Raw genomic sequence first — 11856 nt, forward strand, 5'->3', positions numbered from 1 at the left:
ACTTTTAAACAGATTGTGTTTGTATGAAAGGTATAGGTACTTTTCCTTGTCATTTTTTTAAGCAATACGGTACAACTTACATGGCGTTACATTGTATTGGACCTTTTAACTAATCTAAAGTATGCAGGGGGTGCCTTTAGTAACTTACATATGAGAACGATGCATTTTCTTTATTTTATTTTATTAATTACACTTTATTCACTTTGTATCCCCCCATAAGCCCCTCCCTCCTCCCCTCCCGGTCCCACCCTCCCTCTCTCCGCTTCTTCACGCATGCACCTCCCCAAGTCCACTGCTAGGGGAGGTCCTCCTCTCCTTCCTTCTGATCTTAGTCAATCAGATCTCATCAGGAGTGGCTGCATTGTCATTTTCTGTGACCTGGTAAGGCTGTTCCCCCCTCAGGGGGAGGTGATCAAAGAGCAGGCCAATCAGATTATGTCAGAGGCAGTCCCTCTTCCCATTACTATGTAACCCACTTGGACACTGAACTGCCACGAGCTACATCTGTGCAGAGGTTCTAGGTTATCTCCATGCCTGGTACTTGGTTGGAGTGTGAGTCTCTGGGAAGACCCCTGTGTTCAAATTTTCTGGTTCTGTTGCTCTCCTTGTGGAGTTCCTGTCCTCTCCAGATCTTACTATTTCCCGCTTCTTACATTCACTCTGCCCAACAGTTGGCCATAAGTCTCAGCGTCTGCTTTGATAGTCTACAGGGCAGAGCCTTTCAGAGGCCCTCTGTGGCAGGTTCCTAGGTTGTTTCCTGTTTTCTTCTTCTGATGTCCATCCTTTTTGCCTTTCTGGATGGGGATGGAGTGTTTTAGTCAGGGTCCTCTCTCTTGATTAATTTCTTTAGATGTACAGATTTTAGTAGGTTATATGTCTATATGAGTGAGTATATACCGTGTGTGTCTTTCTGCTTCTGGGACAGCTCACTCAGGATGATCCTTTCCAGGTCCCACCATTTACCTGCAAATTTCATGATTTCCTTGTTTTTCATTGCAGAGTAATACTCCATTGTGTAGATGTACCACAATTTCTGCATCCATTCTTCAGTTGAGGGGCATCTGGGCTGTTTCCAGCTTCTGGCTATTACAAATAAAGCTGCTACAAACATGGTTGAGTAAATGTCCTTATTGTGTACTTGAGCCTCTTTTGGATATATGCCTAGGAGTGGTATGGCTGGATCTTGAGGAAGTGCTATTCCTAGTTGTCTGAGAAAGCACCAGATTGATTTCCAGAGTGGTTCTACAAGTTTGCATGCTGGAGAGGTTGTGGAGAAAGGGGAATGATGCATTTTCTATTCAAGATTTTAGCATCTTTGAGTTTAGGCATACTTGAGCTGGGGTTGGAGGGGTGGAGACAGTAGAGGATGTTCAGGAACTAAGCTCCTCAAGATGCAGAAGGTCGATGGACTTTTCTCTTTGAAAAGCTTTGTTATTTTAACCAATTGAGCATCTCCTGACATATTTTAGTGCTACTCTAATTACATTTTGTTACATTCAGTTTGGATTTTTAAAATCTCAACCCCATTAGTTTATATATGCTAACAATAGCCTTTGTCTATTTTTCAACTTTCTCTTTTGAGGAACATTTGAATCTCTGCTATTTGTTCTATAATTATATTTATTACATCTGCTAATGTAGTTAACATTTGTAAATGGATTATTCATTAATTATGTGGAAGTTACCGTTTTATCTGTATTTCAGGATGCAGTGCAGCTGGTGTTTTGTCAATCCAGTCTAATTTTAAAAGAGCATGCACTGTGGGCCTTCAAAACAAATATATAATACGTTTACAATTCTTTTCAGGCTAATTCTGATTTGACATCTGTTTGCACCATGATGTGGTCATGAAATACAAATCTCATAATGTCAGAATATCCCAAGGAGGAAATGTCTGTGAAAGAAATGAGTCCTGAGAAAGGCAACTAATAATATGTTTCAGAGCACAGAATCTGGTTAGAGAATAGGTTTACACTCAGGCTCTACAGTGTACTTTATGATGTGACCTTGAACTGAGTCTTTGTAGTTTACTCTTGAAACATATTGGTAAAATGGAAATGATACACCCTTTGATTGATAGAGTTGTAGCAGTTACTTTTTTCCTTACTTTTTTCATTCATTCCTATGACCAAATAACTGACAAGAAGCAATTTAAGGGAGGGGATATTCTGGGATCCTTCTGTCATGCTGGGAAGACTTGGCAGCAAGCAGGAGACATGTATTGTAATTACTTTTCAATTGCTGTGATGAGGCACCATGACCAAGGAAACTGATAAATGAAAGAATTTCCTTGGGACATATAATTTTAGAGGGTTAGAGTCATGACCATCATTGCAGGGAGCATGGCAGCAGGCATGGCACTGGAGTAGTAGCTGAGGACATCACATCTTGATCTGAAAACGAGGCAGAGAGAGTTAACTGGGTCTTTCATGTGGGTCTTTTGAAACCTCAGAAGTTTCACAGTGATACACGTCTTCTAATGCCATACTTCTTAATCCTTCCCAAACACTTCCACCAACTGAGAATCTAGGATACACACCTATGAGCCCACAGTGGCCATTCTAATTCATACCACCACAGCATGGCAGCAAGACCAAGAGGCCTGCTAGTCACAGAGTATCTGCATTCAGGAAGCAGAGAGTGAACAGGAAGTGGGGCCAGCTATAAAACCTCAAGACCTACCTTCAATGCCCTACTTCCTAAGCAAGCCTCTACCTACTAAAAGTTCCACAACCTTCCCAAACAGTGCAGCTAGCTAGCTGCCAAGTGTTCAAACACGAGTCTATAGGACATTTCACATTCAACCACCAGTCCTCTCTGTGAAGTACCAGAACAACCCCTGATAGCATGGTGAGCACTGTATGTTCACTGTCAATACTGCTTTCACTATATTCAATTTATCTCTCTCAAACTTTACTTGAAAGATACCAATTGGTAATGCTTAAAGAAATATAGAGTATGTCAGTTGTAGACTAGTTATAGAAGGTATGATAGCCAAGAAAGAGAACAGTTTTACAAGGACATCTTACCTGCAGACACCAAGGGGAAAAGGCTAATGGTAAAAGCCCAGGCTTCTAGAATTTTCTTCTCCTTTGGTCGTCTCATTCAGAGTTTTCTTAGCTAGTTGTCCTTTAATATTTCCTTATATGTGTGCCACTTAAAAAAAAGTCCACTTTGTTCCCTTATGTCACTTACCTAGATGATGAGAATGATTATCTCCTCTTCCTTGTAGAATTTTGTTTGTGCTTCATAGCACCCAATTGGCTAGATGATGCAGACTGTCCATGGCAAAGTGTATTAGAGAATAATTATTCTCTAATAATATCTCTTTTTATTGACTCTCTGTAGCTTAGCTTTATTTCTAATGCTCATTCTGACTAGAAAGGGGATATAATTAGGAAATGAGGCTTCTCCATCTACCAACTAGGTATTAGTATTCTGGTACTGCCAGTGTGACCCACTTGGAATTCCACTACTTAAATCACATTTAAAACAATGAGCCCCTTTTTAGAAAGGAGCATTAGAACTAATTTGTGATTTACTAGCTAAAATATGTAGGTCATCTTGGAATAAAAATATATAAATGTTTAAGATACTTAGTGAATTGTATTCTCTAAAATTTATTTTTCATGTTTTGTTTGGTTTAATAATAGTTTTTAAGGTCATTTCAGTCATGATGACACCAGAAAATAATTTGGTAATAGCTACTTAAGAAAGCAATTTTACTTAGATAATAACATACAGAATTAGTTGTTGTTTTTTGATAAGAGTGACCTTTATATCAGTTTTTAAAAACTATTTTATTTGTGGCTCATAAACTTTGGCTGATAAATCTCTCTAGTGGTTGGCATATTTACAATTTTAAATAGTTACTCAACCATTGTGCAAAAAGGCAACATTGAGTATGATGGTTATAGCAAGTGTGAATACTAGGCATTTTTATCCATTTTGTATCATGTGGTTGTATGCAAACCATGCGAGTTTTCATGGCTTACAGCTGATATTTATATGACTAATAAAGAAACTAAATTCTAGGATCCAGCCCAGGCCTCTGTGTAAGTATTCTGATGTGATGTAAGAAGCATGGACTTCAGAGTAAATATAAGCTCTATGCAAACTATGACCATTTTCAAACAGTGTGTCCCAAAGCCAGTTACACAAACTTCCTGTACTTCGGTGTCCTGCAAATACATCATAAGGGTTTGTAGATGATGAGTGAGCAAATCATTTGTGTTATATCCTGTATTTTTCTATGTTATAACTCCATAAGGAAGTAGAGTTTTTAAGTTAAGTGACTAGCTGAATGAAGCTGAGGTGTTTTGTTTTATCCAAAGTTTCATCTGCATTAAAACAAAAAGAGAATTGGATGTAAGAAGTTCGTGCCTGGCTCTATTATCTCCTAAGTACTCACTGTAGTTACCTTCTTCCATTGGAGTACTCTCCTTAGCTGTCACTAACAGTAACCTTTTCAACAGTTCTGGTTCCTGCTGTCATTATAAGTGGATGACTTATGTAATATTATGGACTCGTATTCCTTGAGCCATACATGAATACTGAGCATTAGCTCACCTCTACTCCATCCAGCCATTCCTGGAGACACGCCAATTTAGGACCAACTAAAACTCTGCCACAGAAAGTGCTTTTTTGTCTAAGGCCATACCACCCTGACTATGACCCTTCTCACTGATCTCAGAAGCTGAGGAGAGTTAGGCTGGGTTAGTGGTTGGCTAGGAGCTTGCTACTCTGTCCCCAAAGCACTGTTTTCCAATAGCAATCTCTAGTCCACCATGTGCATAACTTGCGCTTGATCTGTTTGACATTCTCTTGGGCCCTCTGTCCATTCTCCCTTGTACTCCAAATTCATCAGCTTTTCTGTATTAGTCACAACTAAGGTTCTAAGACCCAGTGTTTCAGCTGTTCTTTGCCAGTATCTCAGACTTCATTCTCATTTGTGATTTTTACTCCTGTATCTTTTACTTAAAATACTTTATAAAGCATTTATCAACCTTAATTTTCTTGGCTTCTGGGAAGGATAAAATGAGATAGATATATACACACTATTTAGTCTACCCTTCAACCCATGAGGGCAAAAACTATGAAGAAAGTGTTCTAACTGCAGGGGCAGTTATGATTGCAGCTGGCATCCCCCATGAGTAATTAAAGCTAACTAAATTCTACTACAAATAGACTATTTGCACCCATATTGCTGCATGCACCTATCTTGCTGCATACTCCCCAAGCCAGGCAGCGTCATGCAGGGTACACTTGGATGACCATCTCTACTAAGTCCTTAAGATAGTCTTCTAAGCAATGTAAGCAAGTTTGTGAATCTTTGAAAGCCAGATGCTTATGCATTTAAAATAACTGGGATGCATGTTTGAATTGTAGAAATCTCCGTGAAGCCAGGGATAATGCTCTCGCTGAAAAGAACCGAGCAGTGGCAGCGGAAAAAGATGCCCTAGAAAAGCATGAGCAGCTCCTAGACAGGTAAGAAGGACATGGAAATGCTAACATTTTTTCAGTGATTGTTCCTATTCTGTTGTCCTTTTAGGGAAAAAAAAAAATTAAAGCCACCTGTGGTAAAACATGCCTATAATTTTAACACTGAAGCAAGAGAATGGCTGGGCTGCCTCCTGTCTCAAAAAAAAAAAAAAACAATGTGTGGGATGTGTGTGTGTGCGTGTGTGTGTGTGTGTGTGTATTTGTGTGTGTGTGTTTAATGGAACTATGCTTAGTTAAGTCACTCCAAAGTGTTCCCCATACCGTTTCAGTCCATCTATCTTCTACTCTTCAAGAGAGAGCAGCCTTCTGATTTCTATCACTGTCATAAGCCTTCTTCTTAGATAGTTTCCTTGATTCAGTATTTGTGTTTTATCCATTCTTGTATTATCATTCCATATTTCTGTGTCTGAATATGTTTATTAAAATATTCTCCTGTTAATTAAAATTGGGGTTGTTTTCAGTTGCAGCTGCCAAAGTAAAGCAGCTGTGAACATTCTTATTCAAGTTTTATGTATGTGCGAGTACATGTTTTTCTCTTCAAAAGACACCTACGAATAGAATTGCCAGACACACACATAATATTTTAGTGTAAAAAATTCTGTGAAACTTACTCCAAAGTACTTTACCATTGTATACTCCCCAAATAATTTGTCAAAATCTGTGTGTTCTAATGTGGTTTTTGTAGGGAGCAGGAGAGGATGCTTCGTCTTCAGTTGCCAGTTTAAGTGTATACTTACTTACCTTTATTTATTTGTTCATTCATTCATTCATTCATTTTGAGGCAGGGTTTCTCTTGGTTGTCCTGGACTTGCTTTGTAGACCAGGCTGCCTGTGCCTCCCAGAGTGCTGGGATTAAAGGCATGCACCACCACACCTGGCTTGTATGCTTACTTTTATTAGTTGAATAGAAAGGAAATCAATAATAAGCTTGACGTTAAAAGATCAATACTTGACTGAGATACTCTAAATTTTAAATAGTTTGACTACATGTGCAGTTTTTTTTTCCTTTATTGAAGTAATTTTCGATGGGTAAGTTGATGAAGTAGCATAGAAAGTTTGCATATGCCTTCCATATAGTGATAGTCCTTTGAAATGAAGCTTAGTGTTTCTCTGTATTGATAAATAAAGCCCTAGAGATTAATTTGCAATTATCTTTTTAAAAGTTTAGGTCTCACTATGTTACATACACTGGCCTCGAAGTCTTAGACTTAAATGTTCTTCCTGCATCAGCCTCCCAAGTAGCTGAGACTCCAGGCACTTGCCATCATGCCTGGCTTCTAATTTGGAAATTAGGGATGGGGGTAGTTTTGGGGTTTTGGTTTTGGGAGACAGGGTTCCTCTGTGTAGCCTTGACTGTCCTCCTCTCATTTTGTAGACCAGACCAGCCTTAAACTCACAGAGATCTGCCTGCCTCTGCCTCCCTGAGAACTGGGATTATAGGCATGCACCACTAGGCCCAGCTTTTAATTTGGAATTTAATGAATATATGCAAGTAAAAATTGGACCGTAGATATAGTTTAGTGGAAGAGCATTGTAGATCATTTAAAAACCTTGAGTTGGATGCATAGCCCTGGGAAAAACAAAGATACAGACAAAAAAAACCCACACTGAAAAGTTTTATATATGGTAGAGAAGAATGACAGAACTACAAAATTGGAATCAAATAGATCTTTTGATTTGTTGATTATTTGATAAGCTGAGAGAATTTTAATAAGAATATATATAAGAACGTGGGCTTAGTGTTGTAGTAAATTGAAAAATGGGTTTTGGGCTATATAAAGTTTATTATTCCTATGATTATTGTGGCGCCATTATCTAACCCACTATCACAAATAATAAGACACAGACATCTGTTAGATTTATAATTGCCTTTACCTGGTCCAGGCAGATATTCCTAGCTACACTGTCTGAATCACTTCACATCCATCGCCCAGCCCCCATCCAGTGCCATCCTCCTTAGCCATTCTATCTTCCATCCATAATCTTATAAATACTTGCATTTATTCTTCATCGGGCCTTTCCACACCATTATTGGAGTCCTTCCTCCTGGGCCCACATGGCGTCTTTCTGCAGGCTAACCCATCGTGCTGTCCTCCTCCTTCCTCTCTTCCTGTCTGTCCCTTTCCCATTATTCTCTCTGGAGCCCGGGAGCCTCCTAAGCCTACCCCATTCTGCCCTGCCCAGGTATAGGCTGTTTAATGAACCAGTCAGGTATAATGACTTAGGCAGGGTTACACAGCAAGGACGGGTGTAACCAGATCTTGAGAGCCAGCATTGTAACAACCCCCGACAGCTTCAATCCAATTGCTAGACATGAGTTATGGGCTTAAATGTGACATGTGAAAATGGCTGTGACAGCCTCAATCTGGAGACAGGGGTATCAGATGGAGAATGTACTCTGTGATGATCTTTCCTTCAGAGTTCTGCTAGGATCTTGGCACCTGATCTTCAAAACCAGAAAACCTGCAGGAGAAAATGACCCAAACGGAGAGATTCCAAAATACCTTTTAGTGCTAAATTCAGACTGTCCACAGGATGATTCAAATATGAAAGCTGGGTTTTATTTCTGACAGAACCTGAAGCACCAAATTGCAGACCACTGGACAAGTGCTATTAATAAAGAGGAACAAACCACTTTCCAGTGTGGCTTTCCACAGTGCTCTACTTGATGAGGTCATTCTCTGTCATTAAGATGTTGCGACAAGCTGGCCCGGCATTCGGGAGGAATGAGTGTGTGAGGACTGACACTCGAACGGGTAGCTTTGGGGACGTGAAGTTCCCTGTTTTAAAATCTTAAATGTATGGTATTTTTATATGAAATACTCGTAATACTCATATATGAAGTCCCCCTCCTTTTTAAATCTGTATTTGTCTGTGATAATTGCCTATAAGAATGATTCGTTGGTTAAATTACCCTGTAAAAGAAGTGATTAACTCGCTTATTCTGACAGTATTATTTTAGAGATTTCCACATTCACTTTTCTAAGAAAAAAAAAAAAAGGAAAATAAACCCTAAAAATTAGTACTGTGAATTGAAAAGGATTCTGTCACCGTGAATCCTGGCATTTGGGTTGGGAATGAAGCTATGCAGTTGATTCTGTGTTTAGTGTGAAGCCTTGGACTTCATCCTAGCATGTCAATAGTACATTAATGTGTGAATATGTACTTAATTTTCGGAAACTTTTTAGTGTAGATTCCTAGATGCTTGACCTAATATACTTTGGCATACTTTTTATTTTTTATTTTCTAACTCTGAGCGTTAAATTTAAGCAGGACCTTGTGTCTAACAAGTGGGTGCTTCACCAGCATGGCGTACTCCTATCGTATTTAAGGAATGTGATATTGTTATGTGTGGTAAAGTACAAAGGTAAAAGATTTTCTTCATTCTGCGGAGACTGGCTTTTTAATGTCCAAATATGTAATTCTGGCTTCCTCTATAATCAAAATGAGAATAAACAAACATATTTTAGTCTTTATATTTAATGTGACTTTCCTGAATCTTGTTTAAGCATCTGGCATGTGTATACACAATTTTCCAGTCATGTATACTCAGTATCATCATTTCCTTTTATGTGAGGGTTTATCAAATGCTTCATTTTATGATTAAACAACCCATGTTATTATGGAAAAAAAAAAGCATAAGGGAGCGGAGTGCCATTTTCTAACATGAATGAAAAAGGCTTTTACCCAAAGACTTTAATTAAAAAAAAAAAAAGGACTCTTCTTAGTATATAAAAAAAACCTACGTATGTTCCAATTTCTAGCACACGAAAGTCTCTAAGAGTAAGTAATAGCTCCCCAGAACTTAGAACATGAGCAGAGCACTAGCTCGTGTTCTGTTGCACTAAATCTCTGTAGATGCTAAGGCCTCTTCTTACCTGAAAGAAATTCAAGAACTCAGTCATTCTGAGTATTAGAGATGGTAAATACATACACCTTGGAGATTCATCATAAGAAGCCTGGATTCAAATTGCAATGTAAGTGTACAATTCAATATTAGCTTGCATTGTAAATACTTCCCGCTGTAGTTAATCTTATTGTAAAAATACTTTCTGGCTGGACATGCTGGCACATTTCTGTAATCCTAGCACTTGAGAGGTAAAGGTAGGAGGATCAAGAGTGCAAGGCTATCCTCAGCTACATAGCAAGTTTGAGGTCCACCTGAGCAACAGAAGACATTGTCTCAACAAGTAAAAAAATAAAGTATGTTTGAGAGAGGATAGTGGGAGAATTTCTAGTTTAAAAATCTAGTTTAAAAACATTTTCTGCCTAAAAGGATTTTCAAAGAACTACTAATTTGAAATGGTCTCAGCTCCACCCACCACTTCTCTGATAATGGTAAAATTCTTGGCACCATTTTTACTAGTATAAGATAGTGTATATAGGAAAGTTGGTAATTGGAGTAATGTTTTTCCCATACTGATCTAGTGTAAGAGTTAGTATAGACAGGCATGCATGCAGTGCTAGGACTTGGAAGACAGAAACAGGATTGTGAGTTTGAGGCCAGGCTGGGACCACAAAGTGAGAACTGTCTCAAAACTGAGCAAAACAAACCCAGCAGATGATATGGAAACAACTCCCAACTTCCACAAGAGGAAGATGACAAATTTACTTTCATTTGCCTCTTTTCCTTTTTCTATGTGCAGTAGACTCTGTAGAAGCCTTTGCTTATCTGTCTTTTAATCTGTACTACATTTCATCAAGGAAATGGCTGTGTGGTTTACAAGATGAACTTAGTAGAATGAAGCCTATTGAGATATGAAATAAAATGGATCATTTTACTTATATTGTTTGTAATTTTCATGGCCTACGAAGCAAATCACATAATTTGTTTTAAATGCAGAAATTGCTAATCTGTGTTTCCTCCTTAAAGACAAAATATATACTAACACTTTGTTAAATGAAATCTTCAGTGTATGATTTTTCTGTTTACTCTTTTAAGAAGTTTCCCATTGCAATTTATTTTTGTTACTTGATTCTCTTATTCCTTTGTTTTCTCTCTCTCAGGTCCACCGTGTTCATATTGAAAGAAGGTATTTATATTCAAAAGACCATCCCCTATTTTTTTCTAAAATTTTCTCTTGGCTCTTAATCTCCTAATTCATTTGACATATATTTATTTAGCTAAATTTAAGTCTTATCTGGATTCATTACTTCCTACGGTAGCACAAGTGATTCATTTTCTTTCCAGTAAGGCTTTAGAATCAGCGGTAATAGAGTGAATGTGAAAGAATTAAGAACTGTGTGCCCTAGAGAAGAATATCCGTTCCTTCTCAGCATGAACATTAAGCTATGGACAAAACTAATAAGAACGTCCATATTCAGAGTCCAATCTATGAAGTCTATTCTTATGCCTGCCCCTGTTTGTTCTCCCATTTCCTTATAGGCATGAGTCTAAACTTAAATACCTGGGTCCATTAGAAACAGTGACCCTGGGCGTTCACTACCCATCACAGATACTTCTTGCCTATACCTGGGTTCATACATAAGGTTATATATATTTCCCTGCATCCACATCTAAAAAGAATATGTCTTGAATATTTTTGTCTAGTGAGTCAAAAAATATCCATATTCACAGCAGTTTGATACCCTTTCAAATGTATCAAATGATGTCCTCTTTTTTAAAGGACAGTAAGTGATCCAGATAGCATTGTATTAGAATTAGTGACAGCTGTCATTGTTAGTAATCTGAAATTCTATAGGACAGCATATCTTTGTGCAGAAACAGAAACTAGAACTATCTGCGCTTTTGTCGCATAAACTGCTGTAAAAAAGAAAAACAAAAAACATTTCTATGCCATTCACATTAACGAATGCCACTCTCCTTTTATTTATTTATTTATTTATTTATTTATTTGTTTGTTTATTTATTTGGTTGGTTGGTTGGTTGGTTGCTTGGTCGATTGGCGTTTCAAGATAGGGGTTCTCTGTGTAGCCTTAGCTGTCCTAAACTCAATTTGTAGGTCAGGCTGGCCTCAAACTCACAGAGATCCACCTGCATCTGCCTCCCTGAGTGCTGAGATTACAGGTGTGAGTTGCTGTGACTAGCTACGACTGCCACTCTCAAAAGATGAATTTATATACATGCACATATATAATTTTTATTATTATAAAAAAATCACACACTGAAAATAATCAGACCTGGTCTATACATTGCAATGACCTTCTTTGTTCACAGTTGTCTGTGATGCTTCTTATAACCTCCAAGGGAGAATATGACTGTGTTGTGCCAGATTTGTGAGATCCCAAAAGACCAACAAGAGTTGAGCCCATTGCAAAACACATGAGGATCTTCTTATTACAAGAAAAGCTATAGCTTGGGCTCATACCCTCACCACCAGAGCAGTTGAGAAT

General features: G+C 38.2%; 1 protein-coding gene across 2 annotated transcripts in view; it reads left to right on the top strand.

The window, feature by feature from the left end:
* Window positions 1-11856, top strand: part of Pibf1 (progesterone immunomodulatory binding factor 1) — a 181991-nt gene that overhangs the window by 64932 nt on the left and 105203 nt on the right. For both annotated transcript variants that reach the window (XM_055609558.1, XM_055609557.1), the window contains exon 10: window positions 5389-5487. In XM_055609558.1, the coding sequence (XP_055465533.1) occupies window positions 5389-5487 (99 nt within the window). The remainder of the gene's footprint in view (window positions 1-5388; window positions 5488-11856) is intronic.

Source organism: Psammomys obesus, unplaced genomic scaffold (assembly GCF_907164565.1).
Source record: "Psammomys obesus unplaced genomic scaffold, mPsaObe1.curated_primary_1811, whole genome shotgun sequence".
Classification (NCBI taxonomy): Eukaryota; Metazoa; Chordata; class Mammalia; order Rodentia; family Muridae; genus Psammomys; species Psammomys obesus.